The sequence below is a fragment of the Prunus mume genome, linkage group LG3 (genome assembly GCF_029339155.1).
Source record: "Prunus mume cultivar Tortuosa linkage group LG3, ASM2933915v1, whole genome shotgun sequence".
NCBI classification, from domain to species: Eukaryota; Viridiplantae; Streptophyta; class Magnoliopsida; order Rosales; family Rosaceae; genus Prunus; species Prunus mume.
In genome coordinates, this window is record NC_142700.1 from 26,052,640 (window position 1) to 26,077,192 (window position 24,553).

General features: G+C 38.0%; 1 protein-coding gene across 2 annotated transcripts; it reads left to right on the plus strand.

Moving 5' to 3' along the window:
• Positions 1–740: 740 nt before the first annotated feature.
• Positions 741–3,682, plus strand: LOC103327210 (putative glycosyltransferase At5g03795). 2 transcript variants are annotated; one of them, XM_016793224.2, is made up of 4 exons: positions 741–1,235; positions 1,318–1,541; positions 1,717–2,065; positions 2,853–3,682. In XM_016793224.2, exons 1-4 carry the CDS (start codon positions 924–926, stop codon positions 3,519–3,521), a joined length of 1,554 nt encoding a protein of 517 aa, XP_016648710.2. In that variant the 5' UTR covers positions 741–923; the 3' UTR covers positions 3,522–3,682. The 2 variants fall into 2 exon arrangements, with proteins under 2 accessions (XP_016648710.2, XP_016648711.2); XM_016793225.2 differs by having other exon boundaries at positions 966–1,206.
• The last annotated feature ends 20,871 nt before the right edge of the window (positions 3,683–24,553 follow it).

Genomic DNA, 24,553 nt, shown 5'->3' on the forward strand with positions numbered 1-24,553 from the left:
TAAATATAATGTATGACGTATAAAGTGGACAAATACGACGTTAAATTATATAATATGTCGTTATATGAAAACCCCAACTTGGTAAGAATTAAAGATGTCGTCGTAGAAATACGAGAAAGACGTCGTTATATTTACCTTTGCCGTAGTTGTACATTAATTTAATACGGCGGTATTTTGTATTTTACCGCCGTGGATTTATTTGTAATTATACGGCGCCTTATACGAAAACTTGGTCGTGTTAATTTCGGGTAAAAACGACGGCTTTTTGAAACCGTCGTCTTTACTTTCTACGTCGGTCGGTTCATAACTTCCGCCGTTATTTGTTGGCTTCGATTTTACCTCTTGAAAATCCTATTTCAATAAGACGTCGGTTTTTAAATTAAGTACGTCGTGTTTTATGAACAGCCATTTGAAACTCCATTTTTTAGTTGTCTAATGTGTTATTTTACGGCGGTTTTATAAAACCGTCGTCTTTTAAAAAACAACGACGGTTTTCACTTAGACCGTCGTGTTTTTCTGGTCGTCTTTTTCACTTTTTGTAGTAGTGTGTTTAAAGCCAAGCAAATTCTAGAAGATAATATCCAAGCGAAGAATCTGAATTCAGACCGTCAAATGATACAGAGAAGCAAACTTGGTTGTGGAGAACGTTATCACATGCATTTTAAGAAATAATTTTAAGAAATAAAAAATTCAAGCGAACCACACCCACACATAGAGCAAATACTGCTGAAGAGGTCACTGCTGTAGGTGATTCCAAAATTCCAATACCCTTCCCTCAGTCCCCTTTTCTATCCTTCACGGAAAAAGAGAAAGGAAATAAAAAAAGAAACTAGCTTGTAGTAGTGGATATACGCAGCATCCACTGTAGAAAGGTTGGTGCGTATTTTGGATATGGAGCATCAACGAAAGTAGAGACTGGAGAGATGAGGCCCACCAGAAAGACACAAGTTTTTCCCATATCCTCAATTTTAGTGGGAGTGCTTGTAATCCCTTTGGTGGTTTTGTTAGTAATCTTTCTCATGCAGCCAACTGCCTTCAGCTCTTCATTATTCTCGTCGTCATCATGGGGGACTACATGGAATCCAGTAGCTAGTAATGATACTAGTAATAGTAGAAGCAACTACTCTGTTACTTCATCTACAGAAGACATATGGCAGCCTCAACCATCACAAGCTCCAGTTTTCACTTTCGCAAATAATCAAAGAGGTGCCCCAGCTCCTGCCCCTCAGATATTTGTGAGAAACATTCATCTCTCTCTCTCTCTCTCTCTGGATGTTTATTTTTTCTTAATTAATTTGGTTTTTGGTAATCAATTAGGGAGTTGATGATGAAGTGCAAGAGACGATAACCCAGCAGGTAGGACCTAATAAAACACGATTCATGAGCGGCAGCAGCCAGCTTGAAAAATTAGAAGCAAGTTTGGGTAGAGCAAGGTCTTCGATAAGAGAAGCGGCTAATGTTAGAAACAAGATATCAACCCATCAAGACCCTGATTATGTTCCTCGAGGCCCCATATATCGGAACCCTAATGCTTTTCATAGGTATATGCATGCCCATCTCTACTTAATGTTAAACAAATACTTACGTTGTCAAATTATACATATCGTGCAACAAAATAAAAATTAAACATAATTAGTATGTAGTCAATTTATATTTTAACATCTTATGTTACTAGAATCGTCTGTCTTACTCGATCTATAAATAATTCATATGTAGGAGTTACCTAGAGATGGAGAATCTGTTCAAGATTTATGTGTATGAAGAAGGAGAGGTGCCAATATTTCATGATGGTCCATGCAGGAGCATATATTCATCAGAGGGAAGGTTTATTCATGAGATGGAGAAGGGCAACATGTACCGTACCAGAGACCCCGATAAGGCACTTGTCTATTTTCTTCCCTTCAGTGTGGCTAGAATGGTTCGATACATGTATGTGCCCGACTCAAAGGATCGACATGGTATGAAGCTTGCTATCATCGACTACGTCAATCTCATCGCTCAAAAGCATCCCTTCTGGAACCGAAGCCTTGGTGCTGACCATTTCATGCTATCTTGTCATGATTGGGTACCTACACTTTTTTCTTCTCATCATCTGCACTCCAAACTGAATACTTGTGTGAGTAGATCACGAAAAAAAAAATTGAGCCTTAAAACTTAAAATCACTAGGGTGTTGTTTTTTTTGTTCCTTCCTAATTTTTATCCCTTGGATAGAATTATTAAAATTACTCTTGGCTACCAAATGCACATAAGGCCACATCCTGTTTTCTCATTTTGTCTTTCTATTTGTATGTTTCCTGTTTTGCATTTGTGGCTTAGAGACACCTATACCTAGCTAGTGGCTTGTAAGATTTTATTCTCCTTGATAAAAAGATAATCACGAATCCAATGAAAGACGTATGACTTTTATAAACTGCGAAGTAGGCTGGATATTTATGCATGGTTGTCCCACCCAAACTTCTTAGATATTTTCTAGTGTTTCACACACTTAAACAAGTAAACAGTAATAAATTAAAAAAGGAATGTAATTTTAAACGACACAAAAGTCAAATAACTTGAATCAGCAATAACTTCTGTGTAGATTGCACCTAATATCTTCCATCAAACTTGAACTTATGCCAAATTTTATATCTGTCAGGATTATTATCAGTTATCATTATTTAGCTGTGTTCATCTGTAGCCTCCTTTGTCCTGAGTGGTGGTACCAAGTTCCTTTTATTAGTGGCCGTTTGTTATTTTTCCCTTTTCAATTTTCATCTTTTTTCTTCTAGCTTGGAAAATAATTTTTTTTTCTTTCTCATTATGAACTTAAATATATTCAATTGATTGCTTGATGCATTATTAACTTTTACAGGGGCCATTTACAACATCCTTTGTCCCCCTATTATTTCACAATTCAATTAGAGTTTTGTGCAATGCAAATACTTCAGAGGGATTTAATCCCTCCAAAGATGCGTCGTTTCCAGAAATAAATCTGAAAACATCAGAAATGTCAGGGCTTGGTGGCCAGCCTCCATCATCTCGATCCACTCTAGCTTTCTTTGCAGGTGGTCTGCATGGCCATATCAGGTCCCTTCTTCTGAATGAATGGAAAGGCAAAGACCGAGATGTCCGAGTCTATGAAAAACTTCCTCGAGGAGTGTCCTATGAGAAAATGTTGAAGGGCAGCAAGTTCTGCTTATGCCCTAGTGGGTACGAAGTCGCAAGTCCTAGGGTGGTAGAAGCAATTTATGCCGAATGCATCCCGGTGTTGATTTCGGATGGCTATATTCCACCTTTTAGTGATGTGTTGGACTGGAAGACGTTTTCTGTGCAAGTGCCAGTCAAGAATATATCCGATATAAAGAACATATTGATGAGCATATCTAGTAGACAATACCTCAGAACGCAAAGGAGAGTGAAAGAAGTGCAACGTCATTTTTTGGTGAATGGAACCCCTAAGAGATATGACGTTTTCCACATGATTGTTCACTCTATTTGGCTCAGAAGGCTCAACATTCGCATTCAAGATCTATTGACCTAACTAGTCCCATTTTATTGGTCACTAATAAAGGTCATACTAACTCTTTTCGTCATAAAAACATGTTTATACTCCTAAAAGAGAACTCTCTTAAGTAAGCAATGTAGCTTTAGAAAAGTTATGCAAAGATATATATATATATATATATTTACTCCTTTTTTTTATTCTTTTTTTTTTAAAATAAATTTCTTTCAATTCTTATCTATTGTAAAAACATGTACTTTTGTGTGAATAAGTATAGTTTTTTTGGTTGAAATATAAACAAAATTAGATTTCAATATGCAGTTTGTAAGATTCACTAATTAAATTCCTTATAATGACCGAAGTACAAATATAGTTCCTGCACTTTGTTTGGATTTCCATTTTGGTCTCTATAGTTTGTTGCTGGAACACAATTTCACACATATGTTTGGAATTGCCAAGAGTAACCAGCAAATCAAGGAAGAGCTTCATGTATGGTACTTACTAGTCAAGGAACCTTGGTGTTCATGTAAGAATAATTGAAGTTAAATACAATAAACACATGAATTACAATACGAATAAAAACAAAAGCAGAGTTATATCGATTGATTCATACTTAGTGAAGATGACATGGCAATTATGGGAATGATTTTCTTCTTTCTACAACACCAAAATGTTCTTGCTATCAATAGGTCAAGCACACTATATAACTCGTGCATTGTGAGAGGAGGGACCAATTCTTTTATATTGAACAAACGTTACAATACTACATTTAAGGATTTGCACGACGAAGAGAATTTCTAACAGGACCCACCCCGAATTTCAAACCCAAGGCAAATCCTGTGGAAACCCCGGCATCACACCTATGCCGAGCTCACTCACTAAAAATGTAGCCTGCTTTTTCAAAAGGAGTAAGGGCAGGAGACTTTCTGCAGAAAATTCGGCAGAGTCTCCCTTGTAATTTGGACTTTCCCCAAAATTTCAACCTGCATAAAACACATTTTAATAACCCAACCAGCAGCATGCACAATATAATTTCATGCAATCCAAATAATCGGCCTCCGCCCTTCACATAACATAAATTAACTTCCCAAATTTTTAGCATGCGTCCACTATCATCTAACTCCCCCAAATAATTAACATATGAGGTTTTAACCTCCTAACACAAACACAAGTGGTTTAAGGCCTCAGCCTAAATCATACAACAATCCAGTACGAGTTTTAAATCTAACTCGATCACCTCCACAAATTAACAATATAATAAATATTTATTCAATCAAGCCTCGTTTCCATCCGAGTTTCAGGGACCAACGACAAGGTCCGCACCACGTGCAAATAAAACACATAAGTAAGATTTAACTGGCAGCTACACCTAGGCATCACCCTAGGCTGCCTACGTACCCTCGTCGAGGGATCAAGCCACACGTAGTTCTTTCCTAAAACCTTTTTTCTTTAAATCACAACTCACCAATCACAATCTTTAATTTATCTCCCAAATACTCACAAAATATCCCCATACACCGGAACATCCAAAGCCATGTATGAGGCCTGTCCGCACGCCAGATAATCCTACGACACGTGGGACCTCATCATATCACAACATGTCCCCATATGCCGGAACTACCAACGCCACATATGGGGTCTGTTAACACGTCGGTTACTCCTACGACACGTGCGACCTCACAAGCATATCACAATATCTCCCCATATGCTGGTACTACCAACGCCACATATGGGGTCTGTCAACACGCCGGCTACTCCTACGACACATGCGACCTCAACATAATATCACAATATCTCCTCATACACCGGTACTACCAACCCCACGTATAGGGTGCATCGCACGCCAGATAACCTACGACACGTGGGACCTCAACATCATAACACATAATCTCCCCATATGTCGGTACTACCAATGCCACATATGGGGTTTGCCAACACTGCTGGAAAATCCTACAACACGTGTGACCTTATCATCATATCACAATCTCTCCCCATATGTCGGTACTACCAACGCCACATATGGGGTATGTCCGCACGCTTGGATAACCTATGACACGTGGCACCTCAACGTCATATCACATAATCCCCCCATACGCTGGTACTACCAACGCTACGTATGGGAGTCTGTCAACACGCCGGATAACCTACAACACGTGGGACCTCAACATCATAACACATAATCTCCCCATACGCCGGTACTACCAACGCCACGTATGGGGTTTGTCAACACACCTGAAAATCCTACAACACGTGTGACCTCATCATCATATCACAATCTCTCCCCATACACCGGTACTACCAATGCCATGTATGGGGTCTGTCCGCACGCTGGATAACCTACGACACGTGGGACCTCAACGTCATATCACATAATCTCCCCATATGCCGGTACTACCAACGCCACGTATGGGGTTTGTCAACACGCCGGATAAACTACGACACGTGTGACCTCATCATCATATCACAATCTCTCCCCATATGCCGATACTACCAATGCCACGTATGGGGTCTGTCCGCACGTCGGATAATCCAACGACACGTGGGACCTCACAATCACAGGGTGGTACTTACACAGTAAAATCAAACATCTTTATCTCTTTATAATATATTTATATATACTTTCCAATATTGTATAAAGCTTAACCCTAATGTAGCATCCGATAATCCCCCAATTAAAGACAATAAATTAATATCCTAAATCCACATAATCCACATAACTCCACAACACCCAAGACCTGTCACTAGGGGCATTATAATCCTCCTAGGAAGGTAAGACTACCTCGAAAGACTCAAGGTCAACCAAGGGTCAAACTACTCAAACTTGGTCAAACGGGCCCATGACCTCCAAATTCCGATCTGAAAGTTCCTATAGGTTCTACAAGGCTTAGGACACACGTCCTGCAAGTTTAGTTCAGATCGGACGGTCGGATTGCTCACGATCGCACGATCAAATGGCTACTATAACCCTAGCCCTAAGGTTGACATTTTCGGAGTATCCGGGACTCCATTTTATGATCCGTCAAATCCTGCACGATCCCAAGGATGTCCAAATTAATCTATAACAAACTCAAGACCATCCAACGGTCCAAACCTAGCCAACCCGGATAACGCGTAATAGGCGATATCCGTTTAAGACTCAAACAGTACTCAAATAGAAATCCGAGCACACCTACTCACTTGTGAGGTCCAGAAGATTACATCGGGACACAATGCCCTTTTTCTATAGTGCCCACGGCAGCGTGGGTGTCCAAAGAGAAAACTCATCACCGGAAAAACCCAAAATCACGGCTCAAGATTCCTACCCTAGGTATAACACCCTATTTGGAATCACTTTTGTTCTTGGGTATAACCCAAACACTGAGCAGAAGTGGCCGGAATGGAGATCCCAATACCAACCGAACCCTAACTCGAAAATCAGACAATCTAGGCTCAAAATTAATGAAATCCTACTCAACCATCAGGTAGAGCTCAAGGAATAGATGAATTTTCATACCTAGATCGCCAAAAATGGCTGCCGGACCACAGAGAACGAGGTTGGCGAAGTTTTGGTCAAAATCGGCCCGTTTCTCTTCACTTTTCCGGCGAAATCACGGCGGTGGATGCGGGCCTGGCTGGGGTTGGAAGAGGATGGCGGCCGGTCATTTTGGTACCGACCCGTCAACTTTGGTGGCGGACAGAGCACGGCTGGCCAAAACGTGGCTGGTTGTTACAGAGAGAGAGAGAGAGAGAGAGAGAGAGAGAGAGAGAGAGAGAGATCAGATATTTATCAAAACCCTTTTCACCTAAATTACGATTATGCCACTGAGGGTATTTTGATTGTATCTCTCTCGTTACAACTCTGATTCGAGCCCACTACGTGTCTACGGACTCATCTCGCTGTGCTCTACACAGCAGTATAGTCGGAATTCTCAAATTTCTTCCTGATCAAAAATTCAACTTTAAACCTAATAAAATATTCTAGGGGCAAAAATGGTCTTTTATCTGAATAAATTAATATTTACCAATTTATTTAGGACCGGGTCGTTACAATCTACCCCCTTATAAAAATTTCATCCTCGAAATTCCATACCGGTCACTCGAAGGTGTATGAATTGTAATCACCCAAACCTTAATTAATATTTAACCATTAAACTATTAAGAGGAAAGGACACTTTTGCCCCTAGAATAGTTTAGTAAGGGAGAAGTTGACTTACCAAGAAAGAATTTGACCTTTCCACTTGCATCATTGCATAGACACGGAGTGGACTCAAATCGGAGTTGTAACGAAGAAAATACGGTTAAAATACGTAGGAGGCCAAAATGGTAATTTTGAAACCAGGATTTTTTAAAAAAAAACTGACTCTCTCTCTCTCTTCCCTCACTCTTCTTCCTCGCGACCACAGCCCCCCCTGTTTTAACCCATCACCTTCAAACCTTCATAACCACTGCCACACTCCACTCCGACCGATGGGACCGGACCCAATCGAACCACCGATGCCTCCTCTTCCTTTCCTGACCGGTCCCTGCTCTTGGAACCGCTGTTTTTCGCCGGAAAACGCTCAAGATCACGCTGATGTTGACAGAACTTCCAAGCTTTCGTTATTTATCGTCCAGCCACCAAATCGAACGAGGGAGGTATGGTTTTCTAGCTATTTTCCATGCTCTAGCTGCTAGTTGGGTAGGATTCTATAAATTTCAAGCGTAGATCGTTCAATTTTTCAATCTAGGTTTCAGCCGGTTTTGAGAGTGTGATTCCGGCCACTTTTTGGGGTAGGTCCAAGAACAAAAGTGGTTCCAAAATGGGTGTTTTACCTAAGTTAGGAGTTTAGGCCGGCGGTTTGGAGTTTTTCCGGCTGCCAGGAATTTATCAAGCCACCCATGTGCTGCCGGAGTATGTGGCAGCGCGTGCGAAGTTTGGTGGGGACCACACTCAGTCCTAGAATGATCCTCGTGTTATCACGAGCACGTAGGAATTCGTGGATCTTAATTTGGATAATGTTTGAACCCCGAACGGATCTCGAATCTTGTGTGATTTCCTGGTTCAAGGGTTTCGAACCATTGATCGTGCGATTGTGAGCAAACCAACCGTCCGATTGAGACCAGACTCATGGGACATGTGTCCTAGGCTAGAAGGAATGTTAATGTGGGCATAGGAGTAACTTTAATTGGATGCACGCACTTCTAGGAGCCGGGGGTCAGGGTTTTATTTAAATATTTATATCGAGCAGTTTTATTAATACATATTATTATGGTAATGGAATCAGGCACCCAGGCACCAGTTGACCTGTAGGAGGGGCCTTCAAAAGGCCCAGTGAGCTCACCGACTATGAGTGGACTCTTTGTTTTCAGAAATGACTTTATGCAATTCAGTTACAGTATTTGATCTTGAATAAGTTTTATTCACATATTAGTATTTTATAAGTGGATATGTGCTTTTAAATATTTTAATTTATATACTGCCGAGTGAAATATTCTTTAAGAATATAGGAACATAGAATTTAAGCTAAATATCAGATAAATGGCAGCAGAGTTTTAGATTTAACAGAAATTCAATTATTTATCATATTTTTCCAGAGATTTTATATTCTCTTAAGCCACCTTAGGTACCCAGTTATAGAAACAGGTTGCCTTCAGATAAGGCGTTGTCTATGGACATCCAGGTTGCCTTTAGTAAATATGTTGCCTTTGGATATGACGATGTCCATGGACATCCAGGTTGCCTTGATTTTGTCAGCGCGCTTGACATTTGCCTAATGAGTTTTGGGGACGCCCGGACCGTAGGAGCCAAGAATATGGATCAGGTGACTACGATCCACAATCCTGCGGTTTGTGGCTCGGGTTGACTTTGTGTCACCAAGACCTGCCAGGGGAATTGTGGATTATCGAGTGCGGATATTAGGAAGTGACATAATTAAAGGGGTACACCTAGGTGGTAATTTTAAACTGATTTCAGTGCTTTTAAGATTTTAAAGATGACTATGGGTATGATTGGCTTATATTTGTAAATATATGAGTGCATTGATTTCAGTATGTATATAATTAAAGGAATGATTTAGTTTTACATAACTACTTTTACAGCGGGGTTAGTATGTTCTTATGTATTTTCTAAACTTTATTTTTTGGGTCCACTCACCTTTTTAATGTTTTGCGCCCGTATGCGTGCATCTGAAAGCCACCATAGGCGATTTCCGCTTCTGCATCTCTTGACTTAGTGTAGGGTTCTGGACCCTCCAAATGTTCTTCTTCTTGTAAATTAATCTGTATAGAAGCTCTGATATTGCCCTTGGGCTCGAACTTTCTTGTTGATTGTATATATCGCATCTTTGGAAGTTAGATTGTGTATATATATGCTTGTTTTGACAGGTGTAATTTTGGGGATTGAACAAATTACAGGGGTGACTCTGCCGAATTTTCGGTAGAAGTCAAGGCTAAAAAGAAGTTAAGTTTGCAACCAGAAGGGCAACTAGGTCATTTGTGCTCGGCACCGCGGTGTCGATCACAATTTGGCTTTCGGATCCCAAAGGGAAATTTGGGTCAGTCCTGTCATGAATCTGGGCCTGCATCTACTACCCAGGTTTCTAATGTTTCTTCCTCCTCAACCATGTTGACAACCAAGCCAAAAGCTCTAGCGAAACGAACGGAGGAAGAGAAATTCCTTCTTCGACTGAAATACCCTTTAATAGCTACTGTAATGCTTAATCTTCCTCTGAAAGCTAAACGCTTCCATTTGTGATTTGATTCTCTTCTAGCTCTCCCACGAAGAGAAGTCTGAGCTCTTTGACTTGTTGATATTTTCCTTCTCTCTTTAGAGTCAATAAATGACATTGTCAACATGATTCTTTGAGAGAAACATCAGAAAGGATCAATTTTACCGAATTGTATTCATCATCTTCCTCTCTCTACCATGACCCATTTCTGATTCTAATGAAAGATTTCTACTCCAACGTGCTCACATGAGATGAGACCCCAAAGCACTCTCTCCATCTCTACATATGGGATCACCAGACCCATCTGGGTCTCATCCTTGGACTTGACCACAGTATCCCCACCATACACGAGCCTCTTTATGTAAGAGAAATACGGCTATCTTAATCTTCTCCATACTTGTGACTTGACCACAGCTCGAGGAATAGATGAATTTCCATACCTAGATAGCCAAAAATGGTGGCTGGATGACGGAGAATGAAGTTGGTTAAGTTTCTGTCAAAAGCTATGCGTTTCAGCAAAATCATGGCGGTGGAGGCGGGCCTGGTGGGTTGGAAGAGGGCGGCCAAGTCATTTTAGTCCGCCCGTCAACTTTGCTGGCTGGGCGGGAGCACGGTTGGCCAAAATGTGGCGGCTATAACAGCGATCGAGAGAGAGAGAGAGAGAGAGAGAGAAATCAGATATTTATCAAAACCCTTTTTGCCAAAATTACGATTATGCCACTGAGGGTATTTTGATCGTATCTCTCTCGTTACAACTCCGATTCGAGCCCACTACGTGTCTACGGACTCATCTCGTTGCACTCTACGCAGCGGTACAGTCGGAATTCCCCAATTCCTTCCCAATCAAAAAGTCAACTTTAAACCTAATAAAATATTCTAGGGGCAAAAATGGTCTTTTATATGAATAAATTAATATTTACCAATTTATTTAGGACCGGGTCGTTACAATTTCATCGTGCAAAGTTACATTTAGTCGCACAAGTTATATAAACTATTTTATTCTTACCCGCTGCCATGCATCCATCCTATGTGAGAAAGGTCTGGAACCTGAAAGGTGGAGAAGAGTCTTCTTGTTCCTATTTCCCTTATTGACTTTGGCTTTATTCTGTTTTTAAAAAAATGAACGTATTAGTTGAAATTTAAATGAATTATAAAAAATTAAATAAACATGAGTAAGAAACATGTAATAATTTTGAAATTAATATTAAAAAAACCACATAATCGGGCGCCTGAAAATGAGCGCAAAGCCACGCCTAACTATCCTCTCTCCCCTCAAGCTCCTTCGGGCAACCCTCCTGAAGAGCGACCTGCAGATCATCAAATGCCTGAAAATGGTGGTGCAAGTCGCTCTTCCACTACTTGTACTGTCGAAAAAGTCTGTTGACGTCGCCAACGACTCATCATCAAGGTCCTCTAAGTTGTAGTTCGTCTGCAATTAATTAATTACATACATTAAGTAATAGAAATATATAAAGTTTGAAGAAAAAAGAATTAAAAAGTAGGATACATACCGACAACTGTCCGCGCACCTCCGTCTGGATCTCGGCAAGCATAACCTTCCAAGACTTCCATTGCATTGGGCAATAGGTCCGAACAACGTGACCAATGTCGTCGGCGAATGAGCTATGCAACTTCGCCGTCGGTGCAGCTCGATGCTGCTCATCGTATCCGATGTTGATATGATGTTGGTCACCAAGGTGACCTTCGCCGTCTTCAACTGCCGACATGGCCTCCGGTTGTTCTTCTGTCCATGTGATCTTGGTGGTGATGACGCTTGGCGCTAATAGGTTGCACCACTAATGACGCTGATGATGCGGCGCGCATGAGACACCAGAGACCAAGCGGCAAGTGATCCATCGATCTTTGGAGCGGTGGCAACTAATGATAGTTGAGCGGGGGCGAACTCTGCGATCGACACCGCCTTACGACTTCTGATTAGGTTTGACACCTGCACGATTTCATTAATAAACATATAAATTAATCCAATTTACCAAGCTATAATCTAAGCATATACAACGTTATTCCGAATCGGAACTAATTAATTAAAGCATATCTTTCCCTAGGGTTCGCGAGTTCGGAGCATCCGGGACTCCAATCCACGATCCGTCGAATCCTATACGATCTTACAAATACAATATACAACATACATGAGTTTGAGTTGGATCCAACGGTCCAAACATATCAAACCGGGAAATCGCACAATAGGCGAAATTCGTTCTAGACTGAAACGGTAACCGAATTGAAATCAAAGCACACTTACGTGCTTGTGACAACTAGGGGATCGCACTGGGACACAATGCCCATCTACTACAATACCAAGCGATAACAATCGCTGCAAAATTTTCAAAACTAAGGGCCAAGCTTCCTACCCTAGGTTCAAAACATGAATTGGAGGTATTTTTGTTCTTGGACATACCCCAAAAAATTGCCGGAAGTGGCTGGAATTTAAATTCAAAAACCGGCCAAAGTTAGGGTTAAAATTCGACATAGCAAAACTATCAATTAATCAAATCCTACCCAACCATCGGCTAGAGCACGAAAAATAGTCGAGAAACTATACCTCAAGTGTTGGGTTTGGTGGCCAGAGGAGAGAGAATTGACGGTGTTTAGAATCTGTCAAAATTGGGACGGTGACGGCCGGGACAAAGCTGTGCTTCAAAGGTGGTGGAGGCCCAATCCTTGAAGCAGTGGCGTGGGTTGAGTGAGGTGGGTGACGACAGGATTTGGCTGTCAAAAAGAAGCGTGACGGTTCGAATGAGAGAGAGAGTGTGTGAGAAAGTGACGGGTCTGAGGTTTGAAGTTTTTTTCAGACATTTTAATCGAACTTGCGTGATGAAGAATATTAACCATTGCGCAATCTTATCATGCGCGACATAAGAGAAAAATCCTAATCACGCAAAGTAAGTTATCTACTAAAATTTTCGCCACCTTGCGTGACGAGAAACAATAGCATCGTGCAATCACCACACCCTAAAGCCCAAACACCAAAATTTTCCCCAACTTGCGCAACGACAGGCGTAAACCGTGCGCAACGTAAGAACAAAATAGCGTCGAACATTCGATAAACCCTAAACCCAGACGTCAAAATTTTAGCCAACTTCCACCAAAATTTTCACCACCTTGCACGACGTAAGTGAACTCTAGCGTTGCCCAATCCCTAAACCCTAAACCCTAAATCCTTGAAAATTATAACAATGCGCGACGTAGGATTGCAGGCGTCGTACAAAGTAATGTTGCACGATGCAGAACAACGTGGCATCACGCAAATACATTTTGCGCGACAAAAGTATGTGTCCCACTACAATTTGTGTGACGTATTACGTTCTGGCGTTGCGCAAAGTGTTTTATTTATTTATTTAGGGTTTAGGCCTTCTCCAGCCCATGAGGGGCTGAACCCAAAATCTCCCCCAACCCCCCAGACTCAAATTTTAAGTCCCCAACTTTATTACATTATTTAAGAATGGTTTCAGTATAATTTTATTTTATTTTTTTGGAAACTTTTCTTCATTAATCTTTTTAAATAATGTCATAATTTAATTTTTTGAACAATTTGACCTAAAACAAAATTGAAATTCCATAAATTTAATGTTATTCCAAAAGTATGAGGATGAAGACGATGATGTGCTTGAAATGATATGAAAAGAATGAGAATGGAAGATATTGATGAAATTGACAAAGAAAAAATAAATTGAGAAATGGGAAAAATATTTTTGGTAGATTAATTGAGAAATGGGAGTATTTATAGAGTTTGGAGTGAGATTTGGAATTGGATTAATTTAAAATATTATTTTCACCATGGATCCGCCTACTTACATATATAATATATATAAATACATATAGATATACACATGTATATTATTATAATATATATATATATATGTATGTATATATGTATATTATACATTATAATATACGTGTATATATGTATATTGTAATATAATATATATATTTGTATATTGTAATATATATTATATTATATTATAATATATATTAGCGCGACGATAACCTTATTCGTCGCGCAAAATATGAGCTACATGACGACAGACATATATCGTCGCGCAAGATTAGAACTTTACGCGACGAGTTATTTGTTCGTTGCGCAAGATTACAATTCCACATGACGTGAAAATTATCGCAACCTGCACGACGAATGTGTTCCCGTCGTTGCGCGAAGAACTATTGTGCGACGACAAAAATGTTAGTCGCAATTGTCCCTTCTTTTTTTTATGTAATTTGTTTTTATTTTAAAGAATTATTATAAAAAGTACACATATTACCTTAATCAACTTAAGTTTCAGACTAATTACGGACAAATTTCAAAGACTTCGGTACAATTAAAAGTTAATTATTTATATTTGAAATATAAATTATTTTTTTATTCTCCCATGTGAGACTTAATTTACACATTATGGTTTGTATAATAGTGTAGTGCTTGATTAAATCATTAAATAAGAAGGGGTTGCCAAGAAAGAGTGAAGCCAAAAGTGAAGAGGGGTCAAAAACAAGCTTAAGGGCCCAATTCTTTTTTGTTTTTTCAATTTTTTTCAATCTTTTTTCAAATTCTTTTATTCTTTCAATTTGAAGAGTTTCAACTCCAAAAAGATAAAATCCTAATTCTTAAATTCATAAAGAGCACTGAAAATGAAATAGTTAGATTCAAATATGTTTTCAAATTTAGGTATATATCTAAATTTCAATCTATATATTAAATTGTGACTGCCATTTTGTGTGCAACTACTTTTTAATTTGTGAATGCCATCTGTGCACTACCGTAATAAAATTACAAAAAAAAAAATCATTTACTATGTTTTACATGGGTAGTTGCTAATAAATTTCATATTATTCATCATCTGAACTATAATAACCTTCGTTATCATCACTATCATCACTTTCGGTCTCGCAATCCTCCTCCTTATCACTTTCGTTGTTCAGGCCCACTGGAACATCGTATCGCGGAAGATCACCGAGGTCAATTGTAATTGACTGAATTGGTATTTCAATTGAAGACACTCCTTGAAGTTGAAACGGTTCTTGTATAACATTGTATCTCGAAGTGTTTCCGCATCATTTTCAATGGAAGATTCAAAACGTTGGTCAGCGACATTGTTGATGTTGTTGTCAGTTGGGTCTAGTTCTAGTATAGCATACACGTTTCTCTGATCCATCTGCTGAACAAGTTTCCAACTGCTCCCGGCTTTAGGGTCATCTAGATACACAATCAGTTTTGCCATGTTTACCAAAATGTAAGGGTTGTCATCATACCAAGTTCTGTTCATGTTCACTGATAGTAAGCCATTGTCGATTTTCACACTTCCCAGCCTATTTGGGTTTGTATAAAACTATTGACACTTAAACATGATCACTTGGTATTGGTCTTTGTAAAGCAATTGCACGACAGTTGTGAGTTTGCCATAGAAATCAATGTCCGTACTTTCGCCTCCACCTAGGACATGGACACCGCTATTTTGCATACATAACTTGTCATCTCGTGCTGTCTCCATGTCTCCAAAAACTTGACGCCGTTAACATGGCAACCCGAGAACAATTCAGCGCGAATCGGGCCGAACACCAATTTATATAACTCTTCACTATAAGAGGGTGAATTCGATGATTTCAACTTATTCACCTAATATTATACAAAAACATTCACATGTTAGTTTAAGAACATTAAATAATACAATATATATATATATATCAAATACAAAACACTTATAACTTACATAATCCAAAATGTGATGGATGGATGCTCTTGGCATACAAATGTGATGGATGTTCTCACTTCATCATCTCTTCATGCTCATCTAAGTATGCCATTATCTCATCACAATTATTGAGTACGAACCAATACACTACCTCCATGTCATTTCTGGAAAACGACTCTCCTCGTACAGGATCTCCAAAGGGTCGTGCACTTTGGGCAAAAACAGAAAGTTTCTCATTTCTCAAACCTCCATCATTACTGCGCTGAGGACGATTGAAATCTAAGTCAACATCTTTTAAATACATTCCACAGAAAGTAAGCGACTCTTATTAAACCCAAGCCTCTATAATTGATCATTCGAGCTTCGCCCTGTTGCATACAGTTTTTTTCAGCTCTCCAAGAAGCCTGCCAAAATAAAACGAAATGATACAAATTAGCGAGCGTAGGATAAGGATGCATAAACAAATTATGAGGATTTTATACCTTTCTGTTGGATACATCTAGCAATAGTTGATAGAACTAGCAAGCAATGCTTCTTCTGGCAAGTGAACCATCACGTGGTTCATACTTGTGAAGAAAGCTGGAGGGAATATCATCTCAAACTTGCATAGGACTTAGACAATGTCATGGCTCAACTGATTAATGTCTGTCTTTCGCAATGTTTTTGTCGTCAGTTGGGAAAAAAATCTAGACAACAACATGATTGGTTTCACTACATCTTCCGGCAAAAGGTCTCGAATACCCATAGGAAGTAGGCGTTGCATAAACACATGGCAGTCAAGCTCTTTAGTCCATTAAATTTACCCCCGTCAACATTCACGCAATGCGCGATATTAGAAGCATACCCATCAGGAAACTTTACAGACGATACAAACTTTAGAAAATATTTTTTGTCATTCGGTTTCATGGAAAAAATGCCAGATCCTTTCTAGCTTTATCACTGTCCTTGTTCATCCATAAACCTCTTCGTATGCCCATTCTTTCCAAATCAAGATGAGCTTTGATCGTGTCCTTTGTCTTGCCCTCGATATCTAGAATCGTGCCAATCAATGTGTCAAAGACATTTTTCTCAACATGCATAACGTCGAGATTGTGCCTCAATTTTAGTTTCGACCAATATGGGAGCTAAAAAAACATAGGCTTGTGCGTCCAGTTCAAATGTGTAGAAGGTCTGGTCCGAGTAACTGTTTTCCCGAATAGAGCAAAATCCAAACGGTTAAGCTGTTCCAAGATCTCATCACTTGACCATTCTCTAGGTCTGAGGCAATGCTCTGTGTTTCCGTCAAACTCTTTATTATTTTCCCGCCACTTGTGGTCCCATGGAAACCATCTCTGATGACCAAGATAACAAACATTTCCAATGTGCCAACCAGAAGTTACATCTTCCTTGCATACAGGGCATGCCATATAACCTCCACCCAGAAACCATTGCATATGTGGGAAAATCATTCACAGTTCACATAACTCCTGCCCACAAAGTGAACATCTTCCCAGTGAATTTATCGTACGTGCGCACACCGTTTGTCCATAAATCCTTGAGTTCATCAACCAACGGCTTTAAGTAAACATAGATTGACTTGCCAGGATCCTCAGTTATCAAAACAGTCATTATCATGTACTCTTTTTTCAATCATTTTCAAGGTGGTAAATTATATGGGAATACGAAAATCGGCCAAGTGCTGTGGTGTTGGTTTAGAACCCCAAACGGATTGAATCCGTTAGTGGCAAGTCTCAATCTAACATTTCGGGGATCAGCAGTAAACTCGGGGAATGTTCGATCGAACTCTTTCCATGCCTCCCCATCTTCAGGATGCCGCATCACATCGTCGTCTACCAGTTTTTCCTTGTGCCATCTCATGTCTGTGGCAGTATGAGTCGACATATACAATCGTTGCAGCCAAGGTTTTAGGGACAGATAACGCATGAATTTTTGTGGGATCTTAGTTGTTCTATTCTGAGATGTCATCTTGAACCTCGACGCTTTGCATATAGGGCATGTATCCAATGTTTCATACTCTTTGTAGAATAACATGCAATTGTTTTTGCAAGCATGAATTTTTTCATAACCCAATCCAAGACCATTCAACACTTTTTGCGCGTGTCTATGGTCTTTCGGCAAACAATTGTTCGTCAGAAGCATTCTCTTGAAAACCCCCAAAAAGTAATCGAAACACAGGTTGGACATACGATACTTTATTTTTCCGTGCATTAGCTCCACAATAGCCATGAAAACGAAAAAGCTCTCGCACCTCGGGTATAACTCTTGGTTTGCATTTTTTAACAGTTATTCATATTGTTCAAACTCTGCACTATCCATTGGGGTAGGCACGTCATCTTCCCCTTCCTAGTTGATGTTGGTCAATGCAAATGGAAAAGCATCATTTATAATACCCATGACATGTTCATTAGGATTCACAATAGGTTCAACATTGTCCACCCTTATGGCATTTGAAGGCGAATCATGGTCTAATTATTCCCCGTGAAGGTTCCAAATGCTATATGTCTCAATCATTCCATTCCTTACTAAATGAAATCCAACATTTTCAATTGTCTCCCACAACGTGTTGTTACACCTCCTACAAGGACAACGGATTCTAGTTGCAATCGGGTTGTGTCTACTTGTAAACTCAATAAAATCCTCGATTCCATCCAAATCTTCTGCGCATCTATTCGGGTTCTGTATCCGCCTTCTGCTCATAATTCCTGGAACCACAATCACAACACAAGAATCACAACAACTTCATACGAAGTTATAATGTCACCTTATGCCTCCGGTAAGGGCCCTATCTCATTCGGGAATGCATAGTCATGTCACGTAATCTACGGCTACATGAGATTAGATTTTGACGTGGATGAATTTCGGCAGCATCTCAATATAGTTCTTGAGGTGTACCGTAGGTATAAATACCTATGTACCACCCGAAGAACGTACAGAGATGACACCGAAATCTCCACAATCGAAACCTAGATTTGTAGCCATACATTACGTGATATGACTATACATTCCCAAATTGTCCAAATAATGGGACAATTCAAGAATTAATTGGACCGCAATCATGCTTTACGCATCCATGCACGAAATCCAACTAATTTTGAACAGGAAACTAAGTGTACTAAAAATAAAAATAAAAGTACGAAGTTAATTTCAATTAACTTCGTACATCACAACACATTGTGCTATGTCACGCACAAATTAACAAAATAATATAAATATAATTTCACAAAAAAATTACAAACATAACAAACTAAGTTTAACATAATGTAATTAATTTAATATTTTTAAAATATAAAACGAATAAAATATATTCTCAATCGTTCTCCACCAATCGCTAATTACAAATATCCCTAACGAGAACGAAATTAATAGCGTTAGTATGAATTTATATTAATACTTTCAAACGACAAAAAATACTTACTCAATGAACGTACTGAATTCCCAGCAGAGGCAGAGGTAGAGGTTTTTTTTTTCTACCTTCGAGCTTCACCCCGTTGCACTATGTTTTCTTTCGCGACGAAATTTGTCGTCGTGTAAGTGTTTGACGCCAAAAAAAATAAACCCGCGTTTTTCTTCCTCACTTGGCGCGACAAATATTTTTCTCCATCGCGCAAGTGTATCTTGCACGATGAATTTTGCGTCGTCGCACAAATAATAAAATGTTGTAGTGTTAGCACTATCTCTCCTATTATAGATACAGTAAGAGTTTAAAGAAAACAAATATTTTTAAGTAATTGAGTCCTAGTCAATATAAGCATTAAGTAACCAAAGTCTGTCAAAATTGAAAGTCTAACAATAACTGATAAACATAAACCCCATTATTAATCAAGACCACATACGTACATTCTCAGTAAAGACCCCAAGAAGATGTTTTGGAATATGTTTCTCCTCCTCACTACCTCCATGGCTATTGATTCTTATGAGACCAACAAGAGCCTCCTTGGAAAGTCAGCTGGAAAATTGTACATAAAACGGGGATGGGTCTCTTTACTTTGAAGACTCGTTACACTAGGAGATATTGATGATCTCATATATCAACCCATATATTACGTATTGATAAATAAAAAATAATAAAAATAATAATAATAAAAACAATGCCCATATAGTGCTAAAATATGAATATGGTTTGAATGCTTTAGGTTACGTTTTATTCTTCTCCATAAGGAGGTATATATAGGAATTTACATCAGTTCTTTACAAGGAAATAGATACAGTAATCAATTAGGATAGTATTTCTTAATTATATAATGATTTGTCAACTGCATAAAATAAGAAAGTAAATCCCTTAATTAATCAAGGAAATAAATCTCCTTGATTAATTAGGAGACTCACATCAACATATGGTATGTAGTGTAACTAGTTAAGGGATCTTTAGATCCAAGCCCAGAAGGTTTGGCTTTAATTAAGTTTAACCCATGCATTTTCTTGTTTTTGATCTAGACCCATTAATATTTATATGTTATTTTTTTTGTCCATTTTGCCGTTTGAAATAAATATGCCAAGAAACTGAAAATTCTGATTTTATGCATTATTTTACTCTGATATAAATTTTAAATTTTAAACAGTATATTGTCTATGTAATCCACCTACAATAAGAAAAAATTCATCAAAAAAATTATTGACCTTCATATGAGGTAAATACACAGCGGACAACAATTTACCTATATATAAAGAATTAAATACCTAGGTTGAGATAAATACAAATAATTTAGCTTACTCAACTAAATACATCTGAATTTACTTGTTAAAATTTCATTACCTAACCAGTAGAAACCAAAAACTCTACTTATTCTACCTAGTCTGTTGGAACACTCATGCAAAACTTGTGCACGGTTGTATTTTATCACCTCTAGATAGGGCTGGTCCTGACTTTTCAAAGGCCCAGGGCAAAAATCTAAAGTGTGTCATACACACATTAATCACTAATACTAATATACTTCTTGTTTTATCAACTAAGCATTGGGTTTTTTGAGAAAGTGTTTATTCGAAAATATTTTTAGACTTTGTGCAATGTCTTCCATATTCCTAAATAATGAAAGCAAATGTCCAACTATGGATACCATGGCCAGTGGGTCAAAGAATTTCAAGAATGCAAGTCAAGCCAATATCAAAGAATTTCTTTTAAAACTCTCGTCATGGATCCTTTGTTCCAAAATTTCAAATTCATCTTAATATCCTATTTCTAAAAATTATGAAAAAATATTAAATCAATTTATAATAATATAATATAACACTTATTATAATAATAAAATTTGGGGCCCCATTGAATAATGGGCCCAGGGCTGTCGCACTTATTGCCTCTGGGTAGGGCCGGGACTGCCTCTAGAACGAGTGTCAAACCCACCATATATATTGTAACCCAAAAAAAAAAAAAAACTCACCATATATTACCTGTACACCTAGTATTATCATACCCCAAAACAAAATCCAACCTTCCCAATATGTAAACAAATGAAGACAAAAATACACCAAATAAAAATAATAAAAACTAACAAAACAAAATACACACCAAACCTATTGAAAACTTGATGGTACGATTGAATTTCATTGATAACCAAAAAAAAAAAAAAACAGGAGGGGGGGGACATTATCACTTTGATTAGGGATATTTGTCTATTTGCAGAAGTAATCCGGGATCACGCTTAAAAGAATTGGTATTAACTTCTTGATCATAATTGACTCTTTGAGAATCGACTCTTACAGTTTCATCTTCAATGCTTTGAGGTTGAGAAGGAGGTTGCCCCTCACAAATTGGAGGAGACGGACAAGGAACCGAAGGCATGCTATAGTTGATGATTCGTCATTGTTTCTCTTAAAAAAAAATTCTCGAAGAGTCTTTGATCTCTTAACATTTCTATGTTGACCCGACATTATAAAGTATAACCTAATAATTAAATATTTAATCAAAATCTAGAAAATGTCATAAATTGTAAATAAGAAACTAGGTCTTTATCACATCTTCAATCAACATCTCAACAACTAATCAATTTATCAAAATCCCTAATTGATAATTCATACAGGCAAGAACATCAAATAATTCCAAAAGTTGTAAATCCCTAATTGATACTTCATAAACACTAAATAATCTCAAAAATTTCAACATAAAAAAATTAAGAGAAGAACAAAAGATGTCTAAAGCAGGGATAGATGCAGACAAGTCTGCTGCTGCGCAAGAGAGAGAGAGATGGAATATATATATATATTTTTTTTTTTGTTAAGGAAAGAATGGTTTGTTGTTGTCGATGTGCGAGAAAGAGAGACAAAGAATTCTGTTTTTTGTTTTTTATAAAAAAAAAAAAAAAAGGAAAGAGGGAATGTCTGTGGCCTAGTGGGAGTCAAATTCTAATATTTCAAGTTGAGGTTTTTTTTTTGGTTGGTTAGCCATCCTAGTGGGGATTGGTTAAAAAGATAGGCCTAGGCTAGGGTATTATTTTAGTCTTTAAAAAAAAAAGGTTGCCTAGGCTATAGCCCAAATTAGGATGTTAGTATCCCTACAAACATTTCAATATATTTTGAATGAGCTATAGTGTAGAGAGTACCAACATGGGGAGAAACAAAAGAAGAGAAAAATTGATATAGATCTAAAAATTCAACCAAGAGTTGGGTTTTGTCCACTGATAAGTCCATATTTTACATATATTTTATGCTTCCTTTGCTTATTTATTTATTGATTTTCTTGGATTAAATTGTTGGGTTTAATGTATTTTGTGAGAATTGTGTAGTTGGTCCCTAATTAGAGGAATTGGATGAAAAGTTGTCAAACTGGACTCAAAATCCATTAAGATGTACGACAAGGATTAATTGGAGACAAAGAAGATGTTTCTTAGAAGGCAATCAACCGGTCAAAGCTTAAAGGAGGAAGTTTGGTCAAATCCTTGTGGAATTTGGAGAAGCAATCAAATGGATATTGGGAAAGATATTGGGAAACCCATTTTTGGTAGTATTTGATTGTAACTAGGTTAAGGATTTGTGTATTATAAATAGCATAGGGCTGGCCTCATAGAGGGGATCCATACTACTACTTGAAAATGCCCTATTCTTGCAAAGAGAAGTCCTGCTGCCACCTGCCACCTTGGGGCTTTTTGGGAGTTTTCGAGTTCATCTTCATGTCTACCATCAACCACTCTGTGATTCTCAATAAGTTTATCATGTTCTAATTTCCTTTTTGCTTGGGCTATGATGTAGCCTAGCCATGAATACCTTATTTATGTGTTTATGTTAATTTGATATTATTTTCCATGTTAAGTATCTTTTACTGTTCTTAATGCTTTGAGTGCTTGATCACCACTTAATTGATTTGATGCTTGAGTTGATGATAGGAATATCCAACTTAAGATTTTGTTTCTAGTAATTGATATCACAGGTTACTTGAGTGAACTGGAAGGTTAATCGAGGCTTGTGTGGTTTCCGTAAATTTCCATAGAACTTAATGCTTCTTAGTTCTTCCTCTAGGCATAGAGTGGGACAGTTGTAGGAGTACTTTTGGTATAGACAGGCATGTCATATTGAATAATTAAAGGAAATTTACCATTAACATGAATAATAATTAGGATTAACTGGCTACAGGAATAGGGTAGAATTGGCTATGGTGAAATTGTAACCCTAGTGCTCATACCATTAGTGTTTGCCGAATTTTATTATTGTTTATGTTAGTTCGTTCTTTTAATTTACTTATGTAATTCAAATCAAAGCCTCACCATTCGAACATCCAGATAAAGTTTAGGATTAATCATAATCAATACTCAGTTAATTAGTCTTAGTCTCTGCGGAACGATACTCACTTACCACTACACAATTTTGCTACAATTTTGTGCTCTACAATTTTGTTATCATCCACATATTGTTTGTTATTGATACAAGTCCTTTGACTTTTATACCATATAGGATTATATTCCCTTTTTAGATTTTCTGATGTATACTTTCATTTTTTCGTTTTTAAAACGAGGAAGAATTTGATTTGGTTGACAATAACTACAAGATTTTGTTATGGTTTTAATTTAGGGACACAAATAAGGTAATAGCCTGATTTCTATGACAACAATTTAAAGATTCCATATTTCTTGTGATTGATCATTTAAGGGTTGACTTTTATGTGTTCTTACTTGATTAAGTTTATCAAATTCTCTTTTGAACCTCCAATGACAAAGAAGCCATCAACTACATATGTGAGAAATGCACTTTTGGACATTGTAGACAAATGCTCAAATCAAAAGTTGAGCTTTAAACTCATTGACCAATGCATATACATGTTCTTTGCATAGAAGATGGTGAGGATTCCTCTCATGGTGGTTTTACCTCTTCATAAGGTGTAAAGGTTTGGTACAGCGGTGGATTCATGAATTTTTCAGGGAAGGTGCAATTTTTAAAAGTTAAGAGCTCAAAAAAAAAAAAAAAAAAAAAAAAGACAACTAAATATCCTTTGTAAATAGGCTCTTCGGATTTGTTCTCGAAAATTGGGATTATAATAAGTCATTGGAGGTCTAAGTCCAGGGTATGCAAGAAGATTAGCCAATATTTCATCCAACTCAGTGACCTCTGATCATTTTGGACTACCCGAATTATTCAAAGGAGGATGTGAACTAGCCTGATTATTTGAAGGAGGGTTGGAACTAGCCGGATTATTTGAAGGAGGGTTGGAACTAGACGGATTATTTGAAGGAGGATTTGAACTCTTTCTCTTAAAGGTTTT